General features: G+C 37.5%; 1 protein-coding gene and 1 long non-coding RNA gene across 2 annotated transcripts; both read right to left on the reverse strand.

Moving 5' to 3' along the window:
* Positions 1-9260: 9260 nt before the first annotated feature.
* On the reverse strand, positions 9261-12263 carry LOC125260373. The gene is made up of 3 exons (XR_007183028.1): positions 10979-12263; positions 10695-10867; positions 9261-10493 (listed from the first exon to the last, which is right to left on the reverse strand). It is a non-coding gene; the product is annotated as an uncharacterized LOC125260373 (long non-coding RNA).
* Positions 12264-21837: 9574 nt separating this feature from the next.
* Positions 21838-22529, reverse strand: LOC125259514 (gastrula zinc finger protein XlCGF8.2DB-like). Its single transcript, XM_048177146.1, has one exon. It carries the CDS (start codon positions 22469-22471, stop codon positions 22100-22102), a length of 372 nt encoding a protein of 123 aa, XP_048033103.1. The 5' UTR covers positions 22472-22529; the 3' UTR covers positions 21838-22099.
* Positions 22530-25192: the final 2663 nt, after the last annotated feature.

A 25192-nucleotide genomic window follows, 5' to 3' on the forward strand; every position in this document is an offset into this window, starting at 1 on the left:
TCGAGCACAGTAGGCTATAGCTAACGGCTGATTGGAGCTTTACTGATATAGCCTGACAACATCTCATCTGACCGCAGTTCACTGTTGTTCAACTGAAAGTCCCCCGTCTACAGTATTAATGTCCATTTAAGACAATGCGTGATAATAAATAATAATTTATATGTGAATAATATAGGGCTTTATTTTATTTTTTTAATTGAATCTATTAAAGTCCATAGGCCAATAAAAAAAGAAGAATATATAGGCTACTGGTAAAAAAAGATATAGGCCTAGTGCCAGTAGTTATTACAGAACTGTCTGTAGGTCTAGGAATTGTCTATTGGAAGTTTGACAGAATTGATTATTCTATGATTGAACTGAAAAATGCTCACCGCACTGCTAGAAATTGTAATTACGAGCACACAAAGAACAGCTATAATGTCGGGAAATATGCAACAGGACGGAGACAATCCTTGTGTATTTGCTGTAACCGCAATAATGTGTTTATATTTATTTATTCAGCAGCATTGCTCGATGTAAGAGATACATTAATTCATCAGGTTAAGAACAAAGCAAGGAAATGTATATGTAGCCTACATTACCGTTTTGTTCGTCAGAAACCTATAGGTATTATGCTCAAGGTTTGCATCAAGTGGGCGAAAACAAACTCGCTTGTGTAGGAAATATTTTTTAATCAACAATAGGCTAAACCCAACCCAAAGCCATTGCACACAACAATAAGAAGCCTATATTTAGCTGTTGCGTGTAGGCTATTAAAGCATGTGCCAGGTCGCCTGTTAAAAAGCATTATGAATAAAGCATTTCCTGTTGGTTAAGTTGTCAGCAACATACAGTTGTAGATATTTAAAAGACCAAACAGAATAATACAAAAACCGAAAAAGAGAGATAGAGAGAGAGAGAGAGAGAGAGAGAGAGAGAGAGAGAGAGAACAAATGATAGCTCTGTGGTTTTCACAAACAATAACGTACACAAAAGATTATAAAATAGTTTTACTTAGGCATATATGATTAAGGAAAAGGCACATACACACATGCCCAATGAAAAAATACAAATATCACACGGTGAAAGTCCAAATATCAGTTGCAATAGCGTTAAAAGACAGGACTCTTGAGGTGGATCGACATTCTACTACACAGGTCTTACCGTCTTTTAATGGGGCTGGGCTGTGTAGTAAAAGGAGGGGCTGGTTTGAATATTATAGAAAACGCCGCTTTTTACGCCGTCTTTGACAGACTGAAGCGCCGTAACTGACGGCGTAATATGGAATGCCAAACGGCGAAATGAACGCCGTTTTGGGTCGGATCAAAAACCGCCGATCATTCTACAGAAACGTCCACTTTTCTGTCCCTAGACTTTACAGAAGTATTACACTTAAATAACACTTTAGGATTACCATTTTTTTTATATTTTAATATGAAACAATATGTTATTTGAACAATGAAACCTTGTTGAGCCATCAATGTGGCAATATTTGTTTTTTAATTAATTATAAAAATTCCAAGCACCACAGAAGTGCTCGTCCCCACAGTCATGTACAGAGGGGAACGTGCTTTATTTTGAGCTCACAAACAGGTTTTTCTACCATTTCAAATACAATAATGTATGCATAACTATCAAATATATAATGTAAATGACATAAAAAAAACAAATGCTAAATAAATATTATAAAATTTTTAATGAATGTAGTGGTCCCCTGGTGTTGTGTCACTGGTGTTACCTTTAACAAAAATCTCTTATTTTGAAAGAAAAAATCACGCTGATGACATCACTTGACTTCCTTCTTCCTATTTCCTGAAGATCAATGAAGAAAGGCCAATGGAAAGTCCTCTATCTCTTTTCAGTTATCAGATATTTTAATTATAAAATCATATTTTCATATGAAGCTTTTAGTTGAAGTCACTGGTGTGACCTACTTTATTGTTAGGGAATTTTAAAAAACTAGAATACAAATGGATTAAATTACTTGATTTAGTGAATATATCATGATTGACAACATGTGGATTGATACCTTGCAGCAGCCATTTTGTAAAATGCATTTTTCATGAAAAATGTCACTGGTGTTACCTTTTTATGAAAATATCACTGGTGGTACCGTCACTGGTGTTACCCGTTTATAGATAAACTTTATTTAAAGCTATTCATTTAGTTATTTTGCATAAAAAAGCACTAAGATTACATGATTATAACTTTTCTTTCTCATTGTTAATCCTCCTTTGGTCAGATATGGCTAAATTAAGGGGATTTGGCTAAATTCAGTGCAGCGACTTTACAGACCGTTTTAAAATGTTGTTTATAATCTTTTACTGACTGCTTTCACTAAGTGTCAATGACAGTCTTTTATTGTACACCAATTGTAAAAATTTAGTCCAAACTACTTAATTATAGTTGAAAAATTAAGGATCTTTGGTCTTATGTATACGTCACTGGTGATTCATTGTGTCACTGGTGTTACTGTTTTTTGTCTGTCACATTAAATAAAATGTCATATGTGACATGATAATAATTTTACATTCATTGAATTCTGCTACACTCAAGAATTAAGATGTAAAGGATTGTATCATTAATTGTTTATAACTGTTTTTCAAATATTTTTATTGTTATAGCAAATACATGGTTGCGCAATTGAATTAACATCATTCAATCACACTTTTAACTAACCTGATTAAAATAAATAACACATAATCTCCTTATTTTTTGCATTATTATTATTAATCTGTAACTCTGACTGAATGTGCAGAAAAAAATGAGAAATAATATTTCATAAAAATGTTTAAAAATGCCAGAGAAGTAAGGTAACACCAGTGACAAAAAAAGGGGACATGCAGTCTTTAAATAAATGTACAAAAAAAATAGAAATCATTAAGCTGTCATTTATGTGTATTCATAAAGTCCAAGTGTAATATAATAATGTGGTCTAAGTTTAAATGTTAAAAAAAGAAATACATTTTAAGACATTTTGTCATACCAAAAGTGGACGTTTCTGTAGAATGACCCATTAACGGCGTTTCTGCGGTGAAAACGTCGTCATTTACGGCGCTTGTACTACATAACGCCGTATTTTGCGCCGTCTTTTCGTCTAAAACGCCGCAAATAACTGCGTTTTCTGGGCACCAGGCGTTTGGTTCCTGCCGTATTTTGACCCATTTGGCGTTCCATATCCGACCAGGCGTTTGTGAGTACTTTGGCTTGCCATACTCTCCGGCGTTGGTCTCACGTACCAACCTGTGTTGCGACGTACCCTTTCTCCGGCGTTAGTGTCACGCGTCTGTGTTGCGACGTACCCCTTCTCACACGTAAAAAGTACACGACTGTTTCCTTTGGTTGGTAATCAATGGCACGAATCAACACTCATACTGTATTGCTTACAGTTAATACGATAGCCTATTGTGCACTACCTTAGTCTGTTCATTCTGATGTCATATATATACCAGGCGTTTGTGAGTACTTTGGCTTGCCATACTCTCCGGCGTTGGTCTCACGTACCAACCTGTGTTGCGACGTACCCTTTCTCCGGCGTTAGTGTCACGCGTCTGTGTTGCGACGTACCCCTTCTCACACGTAAAAAGTACACGACTGTTTCCTTTGGTTGGTAATCAATGGCACGAATCAACACTCATACTGTATTGCTTACAGTTAATACGATAGCCTATTGTGCACTACCTTAGTCTGTTCATTCTGATGTCATATATATAGCCTATATAAGACGTGTTTTTTTGTTTGTTTGTTTTTTACATTAAATAATTCATTTTAAGTAGAATGAGAATCAGAATTGCTGGTGCTATTTTTAGCGGACCACGGTGGAAAAAGATTTAATTTTAAATCTTAATCTAAAGATTTTTATTTTTTAGCAGGACATTATTCAGTTGCCCATAGACTGTTGCCATACTCTTACAGAAATTTCCGTTAACCCTAAAATACAACACCAAAAATACATGGGAAAACTATGGAAGCCCATTTCCGCCACTAAAAAAAAAAAAAAAAAAAAAAACTCCACTAAAAAAATAAAAAGCCACTAAAAAAAAAAAAGATGAATTGCGACTTTTTATCTCAGAATTCTGACTTTTTATCACGCAATTGCGACTTTATATCTCAGAATTCTGACTTTATATCACGCAATTGCGACTTTATATCTCAGAATTCTGACTTTATAACTCGCAATTGCGACTTTTTATCTCAGAATTCTGAGTTTTTATCACGCAATTGCGACTTTATATCTCAGAATTCTGACTTTATATCACGCAATTGCGACTTTATATCTCAGAATTCTGACTTTATATCACGCAATTGCGACTTTATATCTCAGAATTCTGACTTTATAACTCGCAATTGCGACTTTTTATCTCAGAATTCTGACTTTTTATCACGCAACTGCGACTTTATATCTCAGAATTCTGACTTTATATCACGCAATTGCGACTTTATATCTCAGAATTCTGACTTTATATCACGCAATTGCGACTTTATATCTCAGAATTCTGACTTTATATCACGCAATTGCGACTTTATATCTCAGAATTCTGACTTTATATCACGCAATTGCGACTTTATATCTCAGAATTCTGACTTTATATCACGCAATTGCGACTTTATATCTCAGAATTCTGACTTTATATCACGCAATTGAGACTTTATATCTCAGAATTCTGACTTTATATCACGCAATTGCGACTTTATATCTCAGAATTCTGACTTTATAACTCGCAATTGTGAGATATAAACACGCAATTGTGAGTTAAAAAGTCAGAATTCTGAGATAAAAAGTCGCAATTCATCTTTTTTTTTTTTTGTGGCTTTTTTTTTTGTGGCTTTTTTTTTGTGGCGTTTTTTTTTTTTTTTTAGTGGCGGAAACGGGCTTCCATAGAAAACTGTAAAATAGTTCAGAGAAAATAATTATTGTACACTGTAAAAAACAAATAAATTTAAAAAAAACCCCCGTAAAAATAGGCAACAATGTACTGTATAAATATGAAGGAATTTTTCGTATTTTTTTTACAGGTGTTTTACCTGTATTTTGAATTACACATTGCATTAGTTTGTTTTTAAAGGGTTAACGGAAATTTCCGTAAAATTACTGGATAATGTACTGGCAGAAAATTACCAGTAGCCTACATTTTCCGTTTTTATTTTTTACAGTGTATACCCTAATAGCCTACATGCCCTATTTTAACGGACTGTAAATAATAAAGAGCTGTTAGAATCCTGTATTTCCATAATGCCTAATATACATAGCCTTTTGCATTATAGGTTTTTCTTTAAAATGTGTATTTTAAAATTAAGTGTAGCCTATTGTGTAAAACAAAACAAATAAATCTTGAATTTTTTTATTATTTTTTCCGTCAAACTTAAAAAAAAAACACTTTTAAACTTTTTTTTAAATGGAAATATCTTGAAGCAGCGGGGACTGCGACATCCAAACCAGCAGTATGTGAGCTCTCATGGTCAACACAGCCTACTAAAAACTTTTTAATTGGTAACGTTTAAAAGAATGAAACAAAAATGGACAAAGACAACTGTGCTTAATACAAAAATAAAATATATAAAAAAAAATAAAGTACTGACAAGCCAGGTTACAAATAATTAAACACATGGCAAATAAACTGCTGTAAAAAACAACAACAAAAAAACAACAACAACTGGAGAACAACAATTTCTACCAAGATAAACGATAGAAATACTGTAAAAATTACTGCAAGATACAAGGGCTTGATTTCTTCATAGACGGTATGACAAATTTTGTCTCAGAAAAGACTATTCGACTTTTCCAAAGCCCACAGAACCCTTAATGGCCATCTGCATTAAGTCTTTAAACATTGCTTCTTCTGTAATGCTTCTTGGCAAGTACAAAATGAGGGCACAGGTGGACGAGTATGGAATCCGGTTACTTCCAGGATCTTGGTCATAAAACTGGATTTCACAATTGTGTGAAAAACCCAGTGGGGGAACAGAATCTGCTCCAGCTACAAAAACGAGTAACTCCTCAAAAGTGACATCTAGCTCGTTATCTATATGAACAGAAAAATAAAAATTTTACATTAACCTAATCTTGATTAAACACCGTATTGCAACATTTGCATAATGCATTTTACACAAATGACTACTTACTTTCAATTGACATCAACCACCACTCCCAAAGAAAGATGGTGTCCTCCTCCTGCTCTCTTTTGTTGCTGCCTTGCGGACTCCATTTAATGTCAAAGAGTCCTCTGATATCATTCCTTAAAAGAGGTTTTTAGATGCATGTGTGAAAAGTGGTGCAAAGATTTCCCAATTTCTCTGGACCATTTGCCACATCTGGCCACAAGCATTCATTCCGGCAATGAATTGCTGTATCATGCTGGAAACCCTCAAATGAAAACAATGATCTTTTAAGGTGTTGGTATTTCATTGCATTTCAAACATCTTTTTGTGATCATACATGAATATGTATGTGCTTATAAAATGTTATAGCTAAAATAAGATTATTAATGGCATTTGAATAACTCTTTCCAGTGACAAGAAGTCAAAATGCTAAACTAGTACTTGTTAATACCATATATTTACATAAATAATCAAAGTGCTTAAAGGAAGTGTATGTAAGATTGTGGCCAAAACTGGTACTGCAATCACTTTCAAATGACTAGAGCGGTGTATCCCCTCTCCCCCTCCCCCTGACTCGAGGTTGCCAGATAGGCTGCAGGATCCAGCAGGAACGTTTGTAGCTGCAGCTGTGGTAACTAGAGCAGAGCTGGCGACCCGGATGCTGAAACACTACTGACTTCGTGATTGGTAGATAGGTGGAGGGTGGCGCTTCAGACCAAAACGCAACATGTCAACATCAACATCAGTTGAGGGCTGCAACAACAACTTTTAAATGACAATATCCTGGCCGGACTACTGTTGTCAGTGATATAAGTATTTGAAATTAACATGATTTCTTAATGTCTAGTGACATATCAGGGCCATTTTATGATTAATTGAAATACATTTCTTACATACAGCTCCTTTAAGTCCAAAGAATATGCATATGACATTATATTAAAATGGCCAACCTGTGGTACATGTAGTGGGTGATTACTTGTTGGTAAATAGCAGGAAAGTCAGCAAGAGATGCAGAATAGATGTTGGGGATCCCACATTCAGCAATCCAGTCCCCCAGTTCTGTTTTGACCTCCAACATTTCTGCTGTGGTCTTGCATTGTAAAATCTAATTTTGTTAAAATTGATAAACAAATTGATAAAATGCATAATTATGACAAAACATTCTACTCATGATGCAATCACTCTGTGTCTATGACTGTGTACTTGTTTTACACAAAGCAGATTAGACACGTTTATTTATTTATATAATACCTTTTCCAGTCGTTGTTGTACATCTGTGTCGTGGAATGTTTCTAGGTCAAACTTGCTTAGGTCTATGGTCCTACCACACATCATTTGTAAAAGGTGCTGATTAAGGCATTTAATCCCAGGTCCATTGTGGAGAATGGACCATGCAGTCAGCTTTCCTGCAGTGTAGTATTTGTTCTGCTGTAGTGCATCCTGATTATATGCAAAGAGCAAGTTTCCAGGTTTCCCCTCAAAAATGTCAAGGGATGTCTGAACTTCGCTCATGAGAATTCTTAAAAAAAAAAAAAAATCAAGATGCCACATTTCATAAAAACACATACATCCCTAAAGGTTGAAAGTATCATTATTTTTTTGGGTGTAAAAACTTAAAATCAGTAATCACCTGAAAAACTCTCTACGTGGTCCTCCATAATCTTCCGCCATCTCACCAACAAATTCAATGTTTGGTATTTTATGCCATTCAAAGTAGGATTTATGAAGAGCAACACATGCACTATGCAATACTCTTCTTCGGCGGGCCACAACAGTGACATGGGTGGTCATGGCTAAATTGCCCCTTCTGAATTCCTCCTAAACATCCACAAGGTCTTTTTGCAGCTGTAAAAATGGAAAGGATAAAATAAGAAAAAAAAGTGTTGCATTACAATCTTCAAGGTACAAGTTACACGTACATCAGGACTGTAGGGTCTTGGAGGTGAAGCCAGCATGCCATTCTCTAAATCCTCAGAATCAATGTCGGTCTCCCTGTAATACATTCACAGCAAAATCAGTGTTAAATGAACACCATTAGAGCATAAATGGGTCGCACCCACAGGTGTTTAAAACACTAAACTAGTTTAGAATATATGCATTGTATCATTTATGTTGAATTGTTCACCCAGTAAATTAAAATTAGGTTTACATTACAGATGATAAGGTACAGCCTGTGTAGATTATGGTGCAAAAAAAAAAAGCAATATAAAGTATCAAAATATAAAAAATCAAATCATTGTAAAAAATCAGTGTCAAAATTTCCTCTTCTTGCTCCTCCTCTAGTTATGGACATCAGTAATGTGCATAATCTTGCTTATAACCAAGTACAGGATCTGTTTAATTTCCATGGTAAATCATCGTTGTGCCTTAAGTGTCTTTCTAGCAGTATAGCCCAATTGAGCCTCTTGTAATGCACTTTTCAGCCTTCTCTTCATGTAACTGAAATTTGGCATATTTACTGTATTTGCCACAACATGTCACTAGTACATGCATGCAATGATAATATTTTTGTGTGTTATTGTCCCAAATGTCTAGATTTTTTTATTATATCAATGATAAATTATAAAAAAGCTCAATCAATGAATCAGTTTATTTATGTAGCACGTTTAAAAACAACACGTTAGCCAAACTGCTTTACATACCTGGACTGAACACATTCATACAATCTAGGAAGACACATCATATTTCCTTCAACTCAAAACGATCAAGGGATCATCACCCTGGTGTTCGTCAAATATTATACAGATATTAAATATTATGCAAATATTAAAATAATTATTTAAAAAGCTTTTGGATGTTATATGCACCCCAAATCAGCTATACCGATTTTAGAATACATTTTCTATTCAATAAGACAGATATATCATCATATTTAACAAATTTGTCGGATCCAGCAAATCATTTGTATTTGTAGACTAAATAAGTTATTGTAATTATTAAAACTAATAACTCATGAGTTTGTAAATCTTCCTAATTGATTCATCAAAAAATATACATTTTTAAATTAATAATTTTAAAAAAGTGCAATGAATCCATGATGCATTTTTTGTGCAGTAAACACTGACATTTTTTGCATATGCAATATTTTTTTATAGTTATTTGTGTGAATAAATCATTTTGAGTATTTATACACATTTTTGGACTACATTTTATTTAGTTTGGACAAGTACAATAAGTTTCAGGTGTAAAAAATACACACTGAATGTAAACTGCATAACTGGATCTTTCAAGTGTAGACAAAGTAGTTTTGTTAGATGTGTAATTAGCCACATGGAATGTAATAGGTTATTGTTCAAAGACACTGGCATCAGGCATTTACAGAAAAGTTGACACAATAAACATCAAAAAGACAAACAAGCCTTCTGATCTAATTGCTCTATGTGACATTTAAAGGCAAAGTATGATTCACATTCCCATTCATGTGAAATTATTGTTTTTTGGGTTTTTCATTTACAGAATTGTGTAATTTATTCTAAAGCCGGGTGCACACTGTATGATTTATAAGAGTCATTTACAACTGTTGCTTGTCAGACTGTACGAACATGATCCTCATGTCACACTGTGGGATCTCAGTTGTCATTAATGTCAGACTGTACAACAGTAAGATGCATTAAAAACAAACACACACACAAGAAAACATCATCAATCAATGACATGACTGAAATGGTGGCTAATCAAGAAATCTCTAACATTTCTAACAATTTTGATCACAGCATGTCTTGAAAAATAAAGACAATCCGGTCGTCGTAGGAGAAGTCACACTGCAGGACTGGAAGTCAAATTTTCTGACACCGCAAGAATTTCGTCTGAGGTAAATTTTGATTGCAACGGTCATTAATCAGCTGTTGGTGAACATGTCAAACTAGCGATCAAAGACTACAGATTTTTGGCAAAGATCAGAGGAATCTTGTGGCCAAAATCATACAGTTTGCACCCGGCTTAAATGTCCCTTATTAAGGAAAATCATGTTCGTCATCTGAGCTGTTGTTGCTTTCTGAGGGCTCTTCGTCTTGCAGGTCATCTTCCTGTTCAAGCTTCTCTTCTTCAGACATCGAATCTCGTTGGCTGAAAATTTTCAAATAGCCTGCCTTTACCAACTGTTAAAGGTTTAAAGTTCATAATGTTTCTTTCGAACAATGCAGAGGAGACCTTTGCATGCAATGTCAGACAGGGTTGGAGAAAGAGCTGAAAAACAAAAGGAAAAATTAATTTTCTTACATTTAATAAATTTTCTAAGACTTTCTTACATTTTGAGCTGATCTCATTAATCAGTGCTTCGAATTTGGACATCTTGTGTGTCAGGACCGTCCAGTGCTGTTTCATCCCCTTACAAATTTGACCTTTCTCTTCCTGAAGGCGTCTCACTGCCATCACCTTATCAAACACCTTCCTCTTGGTGAGAAATGGAGCCGATTCTGGTTGACAAAACAAAAGAGTCATTATATGCAGTGCCTGCTCATAAAAAAACAGTGACATAGACTTGTCTTACAGAATAGGGCTATTTAGTTCTGTTCCTGGTCAATGTCTTCAGGATTGCTTGATTATTACAGGCAGGTGTGTTAAAGGTTGGAACTGAACTATGCTGGTGGTGGCCCTCTTGGAACATAAGAACGTACCAGTACTGCTAGGGATTTGCCAAGGCCAAGCAACAGTTTCAGCTGTGAAGAAGTCTTCGACTGAGCCAAGCTTCTGGGATGGATCTGCTATGCCGTTGTATTCTTCCACTGCAACAACTAGCTTCTTCTTCTCTTCACTCCTTCTGAGACGCAAAGAATGGCGCCGCTTGTTGCTATTTGAATAGAATTAATATTTTTTTAATTATTATTATTAGGCATATACAATGTGACATCTGATGACATAATAGTTCAAAAATAACATGTCAAATTTTTGTTTGTTTCACCTGTTTGACTGTACAGACGCTGTGTTCGCATTTTGATGCTGACTGTTAGCCCTTCTATTTCCTCTTGTAACCTTCTCATATCACCACTCCCATGTTGGTCACTTTCCACACAAGAAAATGCATAAAAGAAACTTTATATATTACCTGCTAATGATAAGAATAGTAACAAAGCAAATCAAAATAATACCTTCTGCCCATTGCTGTACGTCTGAAACCCACTGATCAACACAATCATCATGCAGTGAAATCTCCATCTTCACTGCCTCCAAGTTGTCTTGCTGCATTTGCAGAGCCTTTTGAGTCTACAAGTCCAAGTCAAGTTTATTTAGCCATTTCAACAATACAGTTGATAGGAATTTATCTTGGTATGCTCCCATGGTACAACAATGCACTGACACAGCACATACATATACACAGACATGAACAACACATATTGCACATTAGGTGTGTCAACTGGTTATAGGCCAGACCATAAAGTGCTTAGTGCAAGCAACACAGCCAGAAATCAGTCCACAAGTTTATAACCTAAATCAACATTCAAGCATCAAGCCATATTTAAATATCGTATAGCTTGGAGGTAAGTGGTATCTCTGAAGCGTGATGTTCTGCTGGTGATGCTTCTGTACCTCTTCCCTGATGGCAAAAGAGTAAACAGGTGATGTGCTGGGTGGAAGGGGTTGTTGGTGATGTTTCTCGCCTTCCTAATAATTCTGGTGACGTAATGTGAGGCTATGGTAGGCAGACTGCAGCCAATGATCTTAGAGGCTCTGCGCACTACTTTCTCTAGCTGGTGCTTATCCTGACTGGTCGCGTTCCCGTACCAGGACAGGATAGAGAAGGTCAGCACGCTTTCTATGACGGCTCGATAAAAATGAGTCATGCCTTCCCGGCTAACTCCAAATTTTCTCAACTGACAGAGGAAAAAGAGTCTCTGATGAGCTTTGCCTACAATGAGACTAATGTTCAGGTCCCATGAGAGGGACTGGTGTATGGTAGTGCCCAAGAAGCAGAAGGAGGAGACCCTCTCAACAACCTGACCATTTTTTGGAGAGGGGAAGGTGCTACAAAATACAAAGTCAAAATTAAAAAGTCCAGCATTCAAAAGTGCAGTAAGTGATTTCTGAGAAACACTGTGGATATTTAAAAACAACCCAAACACACACAGCCCTCCCTTCATTGCTCTTTTTCCAGTGATATTTCCTTCTTTTGTCTCTCAGCCCTCTCTCTTTCAGCATTCTTTCTTCAAATCTCCCTCTTTCTTTCTTTCTCTTCTCCCCCATCACGAGTGTACCCGCCCCCTACTGCTGATTGACTTCAAGGGTGCGTTCACACTTGTCATGTTTGGTTTGATTAAAATGAACCCTGGTGCGATTGCTCGGTTAGTGCGGTTCATTTGAACATATGTGAACGCTGCCATCCGAACCCTGGTGCGCACCAAACAAGCGGACCGAGACCGCTGAAAAGATGGGTCTCGGTCCGCTTCCTAACGTACTCTGGTGCGGTTCGAATGATATATGAACGCAACACAGGCAAAAGACATGTAAACGAACCAAAAACAGGAAGATGAGACCCTAAAAAGGACAGAATCCTCACGCATGATGTTTTTTCTTGTCATATTTGTGAGTTTGCCCATCACAGGCATCAGACGCGCGCCTCCACACAGCAGATCATTTGTGTGTGTGATGGATGGGATTCCCGCCGCTGTTTTGACTACTTTACACATTTTATAAGCTCTTCACGAGTTCCCAGCTGGCCAAAATACCATCACATGCAGGCTACGCACACACAACGAGCGCATTTACCTCAGCACACAGCATTGTTTTGGATGGCAATATGTCATGAAATCCGACCAATCAGGTTGTGAATGTATCCCTGTGCCTTTAGATTCAGTATCTTTTGGTTCGGTGATAAAATTGCCAATTTGAACGCTAATTGGACCAGGACTAAATTTTTTTCTGGTAAGGCCGGACCTAAATGGGTCCAAACGAACGGTTTCCCAAGGACAGGGAAGGTTTAAGCGTGTATGCCTTTTCAGCGTCTCTATTAAGTTCACTTAATTTCACTCGCTTAATCTGATTCCAATTTCAAATGATTCTTACACTTAGGTGTGTTTCCAATTAGAAATTCATCATTAGTTATGCATTAATTTAGATATTTGATGATTCTGGATATTCCATATTTCAATTGTTCAGTCATTAGGGACCCGATGCCGCACAGAGATACTCGCCCCGGGATTTCGGGTAAACTCACGGACTAAACTCGCCAGTCTGATCTTCGTCAGAGGGTGTAATAAGTTGGCTAATACCCTTAGTCAGTTGCCTACTGCTCACTCGGACAAAAGTTTTTAATTTAGCCACTTTACAACTTCAACTCTTCAGACTGAAGTTCCTACTTTGTCCTTCATTCATGCGCCTTCAGTTTGTTTTACCCTGGACACAGATTTACGGTAGCATTAGCCTCCCATAATTTACTGGTAATAATGATATCAGGAGAATCCAGGAATCAAATATAACATTTTATTTGTCAGGTAAAAGTGTATCATGTCAATTACACACATAACCAATTAAAGCCAATTCAGAAATGTAAATGAAACATCGATTACTCAAAGAAATGCATATACACACAGTGATACATGAATGTCTTCAGACATTCACCCATCTCTGTATGGGGGTTCTGGTTACAGAAGGTCCCCCCTGACTGCTTTGCTCTTTACCTTTTATACCAGACCAGAACAAAAGGGTTGTAAATATTTACTACACCAACACCTGTTTTGGGGGAGAGGAGTGGGTTTTCACAAAAGGCACCACCCAAAAGAGGACAGAATTTTCCTTAGTTTTCAATCTTCTTCATGATACTAGTGACTGCTGTGAAATTGAGACCGTTTTATCGCACTGAGACAAATTAAATGATACCAAACATGAAAAGGGAAAAACAATAGATACACAAGTTACATTATATGTTTTGAATAACTTTCATGACTTGAGCCAGAGGAAGGGGAGGTGTGTGTGTGTGTTTGTGGTGGGGGGAGGCGTTGTCCTTTTGGAGTGGGGGCAAGGCGTTGTCCATATTCTTTGATCTTCTTTCCATATATATATAGGACACTATATTTTTGTTTAGCAGGAAAATATATGTTTTGGTCCATAACCAAACGAACCGAACTAACGCACCCCAAGAGTGTTGTGGTGCTTGGTCCGATATATATTTGTTTTTCATATTGTTTATACCAGGAATCAAGGCACACTTTTTAACCACAAATGCTCATCTTGCACTGCTCTGTGATCCGCCACGCATTGCGTAATCACTTTGGAAAGGTCACGTGTGAAATGCACAAACACAAATGCTGGTTTGGTGTATTTCTCCTCTTTACTGCAGGCTGAAAAATGAAATAAATCACCCTTTAGTGGATGTATTGCTGCAGGCTGAAAAGTGACCCACCCACAGCGTGCAGTACATATTGCAACTGCTGTGTTGCATCATCTCCCGTCTTATCGAACATTTTTGCCTGCAGTTCTCAAACAACCCACATGAGGGCGCCAGTAAAACATGAAATTAACTGCTGCTGAATTTATAAGAATTCACAATAAAACTAAATAAAATCCTAACTCTGTTACATATACATATACAGAGTTTTAGGTTTTTTAGAAAATGACTGATCATTTGGCAAGACAAGACACTTATTCCTCAGAAACTTGTTTCCACCATGGAATAAAAAACTCTTCAACACTTTGTGTATTTTGGAGTTGTAAGGATGGTACATAATGCCCTGAAGATCTGTGTGGCTTCAGGCATGGTGCTTGAATTTTGCAGTCTGGCAAAGCAAAATGTTGCAAACTCTACCAGGCCCTAGTCTTCTGTGTGCCTGAGCATTGCCTGACGAACTGCTTTTAAAACATGGGCAGAGCACATATGCAGAAGAGTGAATGGTTTTGAATCCTCTTTTCCCCTGACAAATATCATATGCTCTGTCAAGATACGAGTTTACATTCTCCATGCTTTCTCCTATCCTGGCGTTTTGAAATATGATTCTCTCTTAAAGTTGTCTGTGTGAGGTGCCCTTCAATCAGCATGTCTGTGAACTTCTGCTTCTTCTTACCTCTGAACCCATTACCTTGAGCACATTTTTGTAGAGGCAGCTGCTCACATTACCAGCCAATAACTCTTCCGTGGGTGTTGATGTAAGCTTGCTGTAAAAAACTGACTGGGTCCAAGGGTCAGTGACCGTGCAATTTTGCCTTGTTTTATGTGAGTTGCCATAGCTGAAAACCAAAAAGCGCCTCTTCATCTCAAATGTTGTTCTATTGCACTTCTTCATGTAAGAATGCTGTCCCAACAAAGCCCTTTTCCCGCTCTGCTTCATTATAACATTCATATATGGTCTCTCGACACACTGACACAGCCTACTAGACAGCGCTGGGAGATCCAGAGAGTGGAGGTGTTTACTGGTAAAAATGATTTTATTAATTATTAGGCTTAAATGGAAATATTCTGACAGTGAGACTTGGTAACCACAGGTAAAACCATACATGACTACTCACTACAACTGTCAATGATATTATATTATGATTTGTTATGTTGGACGTAAACAAGGAGACCTGCACTGAGTTCACTTCGTATTATTTTAGTTTTGTTTTTGAAAATGACTCTGCACATGTGGCTACATGTATATATACCAGTCATTTGTGAATTGCACCTCCTGATGTAACAGTATTGAGATAAGATGACAAAATGCCGGGATGTTGCCTCTTCAATGTATATAGAATTGATAACAAAAAATACAAATTATGGTTAAATCGAAGTCTACAGACAGGTGATAAATTGGGTGTGCGATATATATGTATATATCGTAATTGTTGTTTTAATGATGTGCGATATAACATTATACAGTATTGCCTATTGCAAAAACACAGCCAGAGAGAGCACGTATACACTACGTGATGCACATTTAGAGTGCACACAAAGTGGAAAAAAATGCCCCTGTATATCTTGTATTATAATGTAATTTAATATAAGTTAATCAAGATCACATGAAGAGTACCGTTTTCTCCAGATATCAGCATATGATATTAATTTTATACAAGTTCAATAAACAAGAAGTTAATATTGAGTTACGCATATGCCTGTTTTTGCTTCTATTTATGCTCTGTTTCACCAAAGAAATGGTTCCAAAGATCACAGCACTGTTTGCATCTCTGAGCAACACACAGCAGAGTTTACTTACTGAATGAATCAGCGTTCTGAATGAATCGTTTGAATAAATGTTACAAAGATAATCGTTAAGTCCTTTGTTTGCCCTGTATATATTCTGTGTTCTCCCTCAGTCTTTGTCGGTTCTCATTTATATTATGTTGTGTTTATTTTTTCTCCTGAGTTTTGTCATAAAAGACATTTATATTGAAACTCCTTCGTTTATATTGAAACCCCTGACAACTATGGGTGTATACATTTGAAATGGCTGTGCCTGTGCCTGTGACCACATCAGTGGACACATTTGCAAATATTTACAATTACATTTTTTTAGAGCAATAATGTGAACATTCTAAATCAATTATTAGAGATAACATAATCATCGACATCCCAGTATTGATGCTATCATTTGATATATTAACCCTTTCAAGAAATATTCTAACTGTTTAAGGCGACCGTTATTTTAGAACTCTAGTTTCCATAGCGACGCGTATGCTTGTCACATGTCCACAATAACACTGTTACTGGAGTAATTTTGTTTTTCCTTGTTTATTTAAAATATTCACAAACTTGCTTTCCGTGTTAAAAATTTGAGATATGTGTAAGGGAGTGTGTTTTGTCAAGATTTGCAAAAATTGCAGTCAGCATCTGTAGAAACAGATGACGAAATAACGGAGGAGAGAAATTGTATATGAATGGCTTGACTGTCATAACATGAGCAATTTTGAGCAAGTGGCTCTTACAACACCAGAGTCCAACAAGAGTGGAGTCAGTGGATGATTGGACACTAACAGCAGTGAGGGAGGAGTAGTGAGAGCTTTGCTGGGAACACGGAGGACAACCATGATGAAAGCACAGATGAGGAGGAGGATATCAGAGCATTACTTTCTGATTGGGCTGTCAGGAAACAAATTCCACATTCATTATTGACTAAACTACTCAAGATCTCTATGCAAGTCAATATAGATGGCCTTCCTCTATACAAGAGCTCAAACTCTCAATACTGGCCTATTTTAGGCCTTGTAGAAAACTACAATGATGGGGTCCAGACAAACAAGTTGCCATTTGTCATTGGGGTGTTTTTTGGGGAGAAAAAACCCCATCAAGTCTTGATATCCTACAAGACTTTGTTGAGGAAATGCAGCATCTTGAAAAAGACTGCTTCTTTTTTGAAGACAGAAATATTAAGGTCCAGGTTTCTGCCATTGTGTGTGATGTACCTGCAAGGGCCTTCATCAGAAATTCTCAGGGTCACAATCGGTACCATGGATGTGACAAATGCACGTCATGATTTTGCCAAGTGGTTGTTGTCCTGAGACCAATATTTTTAATGATGACCCTGAGACAACAACAGCCTCATCCAATCAACGTTTATGACGTCATCACCGTGTGCGCCCTGCAGAGTCCGCCAAAGTAAAAAAAACAAACAAAAAAAAAAAACAGTAACGCCTCTGCCAAGTTCAAAAAACTGTAAAACCACGCTGCTGAGCGCTCAAGACAAGGTAAGACTTTTTACTTTCTCTTATTAATTTACAGCAGTTAGTTAGGTGATGATAATAGTGATAATAAAATGATGATAATAAAATTCACATTTGTTTTTAGATTGGCATTTTTCCACCATCGAAGTAATATATTGGCGAGTTAAATTTGCAGCTGCTACCAGCCAAAACTGCATTGTTTATTTTCTGGCTGCAACTAAAACAATCTGAAAGAACAGTTTAGGTTTTTATTTTTTATTTTAATGTGCCTAAGTTACCTATTAAAATGGCTACGGACTGCATCTAAATGATAGCATTTTGCGAGCTCATTTCATGCCGGACCGGTTTATTAGCGCCAGCACAGGTGCCACAGCAAAGTTTCCTAAAATCTGTTTAATTGGCTTGTGCGGTGCCACTATGTTGTCATTCAGAGTGCACACTTTCACTGTGACATATTATTTAATATAGTTAATAAATATCACATGAAGAGTGCCGTTTTCTCCAGACATCAGCATGATAACAAATGTTATATTAATTGTATACATGTTTACATTTTAGACACCATTGCCTGTTTTTTACACAATTTGCACAACAACGAATATAGTTCAGAACAAATCCACAGTACTGTAACTGCATCCCTGAGCACAAATCCCAGAGAGCACACGTACCTCGAGGAGACGTCTGTGAAAGATTGTAGCATCTGGTAAACACTGCATTGAATTGCCCGTTTTTAGTGGATAATGAGCCATCTTCCTTACCTCTATACGAACATCTTAAAGGTGCTGGTCATATAATTAGAATATCATCAAAAAGTTGATTAATTTCACTAATTCCATTCAAAAAGTGAAACTTGTATATTATATTCATTCATTACACACATACTGATATATTTCAAATGTTTATTTCTTTTAATTTTGATGATTATAACTGACAAGGAAAATCCCAAATTCAGTATCTCAGAAAATTAGAATATTGTGAAAAGGTTCAATATTGAAGACACCTGGTGCCACACTCTAATCAGCTAATTAACTCAAAACACCTGCAAAGGCCTTTAAATGGTCTCTCAGTCTAGTTCTGTAGGCTACACAATCATGGGGAAGACTTCTGACTTGACAGTTGTCCAAAAGACAACCATTGACACCTTGCACAAGGAGGGCAAGACACAAAAGGTCATTGCAAAAGAGGCTGGCTGTTCACAGAGCTCTGTGTCCAAGCACATTAATAGAGAGGCGAAGGGAAGGAAAAGATGTTGGTAGAAAAAAAGTGTACAAGCAATAGGGATAACCCCACCCTGGAGAGGATTGTGAAACAAAACCCATTCAAAACTGTGGGGGAGATTCACAAAGAGTGGACTGCAGCTGGAGTCAGTGCTTCAAGAACCACTACGCACAGACGTATGCAAGACATGGGTTTCAGCTGTCGCATTCCTTGTGTGGAGCCACTCTTGAACAACAGACAGCGTCAGAATCGTCTCGCCTGGGCTAAAGACAAAAAGGACTGGACTGCTGCTGAGTGGTCCAACGTTATGTTCTCTGATGAAAGTAAATTTTGCATTTCCTTTGGATATCAGGGTCCCAGAGTCTGGGGAGGAGAGGAGAGGCACACAATCCACATTGCTTGAGGTCCAGTGTAAAGTTTCCACAGTCAGTGATGGTTTGGGGTGCCATGTCATCTGCTGGTGTTGGTCCACTGTGTTTTCTGAGGTCCAAGGTCAACGCAGCCGTATACTATGAAGTTTTAGAGCACTTCATGCTTCCTGCTGCTGACCAACTTTATGGAGATGCATATTTCATTTTACAACAGGACTTGGTACCTTCACACAGTGTCAAAGCTACCAGTACCTGGTTTAAGGACCATGGTATCCCTGTACTTAATTGGCCAGCAAACTCGCCTGACATTAACCCCACAGAAAATCTATGGGGCATTGTAAAGAGGAAGATGCGATATGCCAGACCCAACAATGCGGAAGAGCTGAAGGCCACTATCAGAGCAACCTGGGCTCTCATAACACCTGAGCAGTGCCACAGACTGATCGACTCCATGCCACGCCACATTGCTGCAGTAATTCAGGCAAAAGGAGCCCCAACTAAGTATTGAGTGCTGTACATGCTCATACTTTTCATGTTCATACTTTTCAGTTGTCCAAGATTTCTAAAAATCCTTTCTTTGTATTGGTCTTAAGTAATATTCTAATTTTCTGAGATACTGAATTTGGGATTTTCCTTAGTTGTCAGTTATAATCATCAAAATTAAAAGAATTAAACATTTGAAATATATCAGTCTGTGTAAAGTATGTGTACAAATTTTACAGTTATTTAATCAATTTATGGGCGAAATATATGAATATAATAAATCATAAAGCCTTATGATTAATTATGATACATATATCGACCCAAGAGGGAATTATACATATATATGTGAATCAATTACAACAAATTATAATCAATTACGTATATGATCAGTTCTAGCTTCAATAGTTGTTTAGAGAAACTATCCAAGTATCCAAAGCAATGGTGCTGGATTGAAAAACGTTAAAGTGACCTGGGTTTTATGAATGAGCAGCAGAACAACTGGGCATGACTATAATGTATTTAATATATGAAATAGATAATACAAAGGTTATACGGCTAAATATACACAGGGTATGTACATATATACAGAAGTGAAAGTAAAGAAAAGGAAAGAGAGAAAACAAGTAGCAAAACTTACTAACAGCCCTTGAGAGCCAGCAGAGAAATCAGTTTCATTAGATCGTATTAGAGGTATCGCATCTAATGATAGAGAAACGGTACTTGCATTAGTTTGTGCTGAGTTTCAAAAGATACAGGTGATGTTCAGTGCTGCTGCAGTTTCGTTGGCTTCTTCCGTTTCCGCGGGAAGATTTTAACTGAGAACTTGAAAGTTCGTTTTGCTGGAGATGGTGTTCCCGAAAGGAGATGTGCGCGTGATGGGAGCGCGGTCGCCTGAGACGTCCGGGAGAGACGTGCACAAGAGAAGGTTGACGGATGATTCAGAGACAATCGAGAGAACACAAAGCACAACTGTTTGTGCTTGTCATTTATGGACAAACAAGCCAACACGCCTCCTTGGTTGGAACAACCAATGATCAGGGTGCAGTGTTTGGCGGGCAAACTTTCTTTGTCTTGTCTTGTGGCTTGATTTGCATAATTTGTGAGTGTGTTAGATCAGGGTACATTTTTCTTTGAAGTACCATTAAAAATAGAACAATGCATTTTAGAGTTATGTGACATACATTGTTGAATGAGGCGTAAGGAGAGCTTTACATAGAGACCAAGCTTGTCAGGTGGGAAAGGCATACAAGGAAAGTTATAATTCACAGTCAAATTTTTATCATTAGAAATGTAGCACAACTACAGTCATTTAAACTAAGTCTAAACCTAGGACAACATACATGCACTTGACATACACGACGGGTACATTTTGGCACAGTCATATTTTGAGAATAACTGTACATACAATCTCTAAGCATGTTTGCGTTGTGTGTTTGTGGGTGCGTGTATGTGTATTTGTGGTGTGTGTTGGAATTTGGCTGGTCTGTCTGGGCCCACAAAGGGGGGTGATCCTTTTGAAGTCTCCAGAGCTAGGAAGTGGGATTCTCTGTTTAACTTTAGCGGGTCCACAAAAGTGCCAAAGTGCCTGTCTCTCATTGGACCGGACAGAGCCGATCCGTGATTTACAAACACAGTTCAGCAGGCTAAAAGCATTCTGAAAATTCCAAAGTTTATTGACTAGTCTGATCTATCCAGATGCTACACTGTGTGTAATGAATGAATATAATATACAAGTTTCACTGGTTGAATGGAATTAGTGAAATAAATCAACTTTTTGATGATATTCTAATTACATGACCAGCACCTGTAGTTTGTATACAGCGTGCAAGGTTTATGCTCCTGCTCCAAGTCTTATTTGCTGCTTTAAGTGCATCTCTGTGGCAGAATTACAGTGCCACATACTGGTCTGGCATGTATATACATCATTTTGATTAATTTCAAAGGTTTCGTGTGGATGCAGATATTTCTTGATACGAGAAAAAAAAAAAAAAAGATTGTAAGCTCCGGCTTCGTGTGGACATAGCCTTAGTCAGCCGACTAACAAAAACTACCCGACAACTGACTGCTTGGCGTGTTCCTTCCTTAAGGCTTTTCTCCAGTGTGAGTTCTTATGTCATCCTTTAAGGCTTTCTTTTCAAATGAAACTCTTTCCACACTGTTGACAGGCATAATGTTTCTCTCCAGTGTGAATTCTCATGTGGATTTCAAGTCTTCCTTTTCTGTTGAAACTCTTTCCACAGTCTTGACAGGTGTAAGGCTTTTCTCCAGTGTGAATAGTCGTGCGGACTGTAGGGTTTCCTTTGTCACTGAAACTCTTTCCACATTGTCGGCAGATATATGGCTTTTCTCCAGTGTGAATTCTCATGTGATCTTTTTCCACACTGTTGTCAGGTGAAAGGTTTCTCTCGAGTGTGAATTCTCATGTGGACTTTAAGGCTTCTTTTATGACTGAAACTCTTTCCACATTGTCGGCAGATATATGGCTTTTCTCCAGTGTGATTTCTCATGTGGGCTTTAAGGCTTTCTTCACGTGTGAAACTCTTTCCACATTGTTGGCAGGTTAAAGGTTTCTCTCCAGTGTGAATTCTCATGTGGATTTCAAATCTTCCTTTTCTATTGAAACTCTTTCCACACTGTTGGCAGGTGTAAGGCTTTTCTCCAGTGTGAATAGTCATGTGGACTGTAAGGTTTCCTTTGTCACTGAAACTCTTTCCACATTGTTGGCAGATATATGGCTTTTCTCCAGTGTGAATTCTCATGTGGACTTTAAGGCTTCCTTTATGTGTGAAACTCTGTCCACATTGTTGGCAGGGGAAAGGTTTCTCTCCAGTGTGAATTCTCATGTGGACTTTAAGGCTTTCTTCCCGTGTGAAACTCTTTCCACATTGTTGGCAGGTGTAAGGCTTCTCTCCTGTGTGAATTCTCATGTGGACTTTAAGGCTTCCTTTATGTGTGAAACTCTGTCCACATTGTTGGCAGGGGAAAGGTTTTTCTCCAGTGTGAATTCTCATGTGGTATTTAAAGGTTTCTTTATGTCTGAAACTCTTTCCACACTTGTTGGCAGGTGAAAAAACTTTTAGTTCCAGTCTTTTGAGCTCTTTTTTGTGAGGAAGCCTGTGTCGCTCTTTCCCCAGTCATGAAATCATGATGTTTATAATAATGTTCTTCCTCTTCTCGTCTTTCATTAAATTCATGACTCATCTCTTTCAGTGCCATCAGGTCTAGGGCAAAAATAGACATAAAACAATTTAGACATTTAAAGCAACAAAACCAACAACATGTTTGTATCCTATGGATCAGGGATTGGGCAGCTTTGGTACTGGAGGGCCAATCTTTTGCAGAGTTAGGTTTCATCCCTAATCAAATACACATGCCTGTAATTTTCAAGCATTCCTGAAGACTTAAGGCTGTTTTTTACTTCTGCATCGTGTGTACCCTGTAGGTACGGTGTTGGCCGTGAATACCACATGTAGCCTATGATATAGCCTGATGCGCACCTCTTAAAAAAAACTGTAACAACACATCAATTCTACCCAGACCGCAAGCGCTGTGATTGGTCTGTTAGAACGCCTCCTTTGGGTCAAAAAATTGGTGCGGAGCAATCGGAGAAGAGCAAGTGTGTGGCAAGGGGTGCGTGGTTCAGCGAGGTCTACAGCGGGAGAGAGAGGCAGGAGATGAGTTCAAAGCATTAAACAATATGTGCAAACAAAACATATTGTTACATGTGCCCTGGGTCCATGTTCTATTATCATCATATGGACTTAATTTCCCACAATCCCCAACCTAGGAACCAATCATTCACTCACACCTGTTTCCCCATCAGTGACACTTTATAAGTTGCACTCACACACACACCCATTGCTAAATTATCCGGGTCTCATTTAATTTGATTTCGAAGGCTGCATCCTCAAGAGGACGAGTTCTGAGAGTTAAGATAACAATAATACATAACGCTGTGCTAAGCTAAGTTTCTAAAAGCAGCACTTTGTATTTTCTGTTCGTAAATATATCTCCCTCGATGAAACATAAAGGAAGCATATGTCTCTAAATCATTTTGCTATTAAACAAGTTATCTTCTCTGCACTTACCTGTCGTAAACGCAATGATGGACAGCTGTCTTTCCTCATTCGACGGGTTTTGATTTCATGTGCTTTCTCTTTATGGTGGTGATATTATAATAACTCAGTTTCATTAATTCATTGGATCAAAAGTAATTCCATTTTGTAAGATCATTTTCATCTAAGTAATTCAAAACTTTGTGAGGCAGGCGACAACATTTTGTGACGATCAAATAAAATAAACCTTTTAAACATGCTCCACAGCACCACCCTGGTGCATTTAGTTATAACTGCAAGTTTTCGTTCATAGGATTTACCATGGATTCACTGCATTACGGCCTGCAAAGCAACAGAGTAAAATTCAAATAGTCTTTTTATTTTTTTGAATATTATTTACAGATCGAATATTCAAATATTGGATTATTTGTGCACACCCCTAGCATAGACTACTGCGCAGAGTCTCGGGTGAAGAGGACGAATCCTATGAAGGATGCGGTATATGGAGTATCCTTAGCCAGAATTAAATGAAACGTCTTTTGTAGGACACACAGGCAAGAAAGGAAACAGGAAGTATATCGTTGCTATGCCAACACGTTCACGGCAGCCTTGTTGCGCTCTCAGCCAATGAATGAAAATTATTAATAAATTTGTATGTAATTTGAAAAGAAAATTTATTTACTCGTTTTATTTTGGGTTATACTTAAGGAGCTGGCAATGTACAACAGATATCTGTTACAGAGACAAAGGAGGAGGATATTAGGCAGCACAAAGTTTAAAACAAAAACAAGCTTGAAACTACTTACATTTAAAGGGGTGATGAACTGAGAAATCAAATTTTCCTTGAGCTTTTGACACATACGAGGTCATAATACTATAAGAGTATCCTGTAAGTTTTAGAGCTGAAAACGTTCTTGTTAGTCCATTAAAAGCTTTAATTGACACCAGACCCAGAAAACGACAGGATTTATAAAGTGGGGATCTATGACGTCAAAGGGCAGCAAGCACCGCCTCTGCAGAAGAAGATCAACGCCTACTTCATCACTGCCTGTTTAGCCCCGCCCACCTATTTGACATGCAATAGAATAGGTAGCCTAAGTAACATAGGCCTATGTGGTGCTAAACCAGATTGAGCTACCAAGCAATAAACATGTCGTTGAGGATTACAAAATATTGTGCAGAGCCTGGACTCGACAGTAATGCAACAACATGTGAGGAGAGAGCGGCAACAGCACTAACTCATTACTTTTAATGTGTTAAATCTAATGCTTGAACTGATATTAATGATTCATGTACAGTCAGATGATCTTAGTCTGTGTGTCAGTAAATCAAACCAGTGAATAAACTTCACTTTGCATTGTTTCTCTTAGTAGGATGAAAATAATCTGTTATTTAATGGTGATTGAATTATATAAAGAAAGCTCA

This window comes from Megalobrama amblycephala, linkage group LG24 (genome assembly GCF_018812025.1).
Source record: "Megalobrama amblycephala isolate DHTTF-2021 linkage group LG24, ASM1881202v1, whole genome shotgun sequence".
NCBI lineage: Eukaryota > Metazoa > Chordata > Actinopteri > Cypriniformes > Xenocyprididae > Megalobrama > Megalobrama amblycephala.

Excerpts from the sequence above, each read along its gene's own strand:
- LOC125259514 (XM_048177146.1), bottom strand. The coding sequence starts at position 22,471 with ATGAGAATTCACACTGGAGAAAAGCCATATATCTGCCAACAATGTGGA.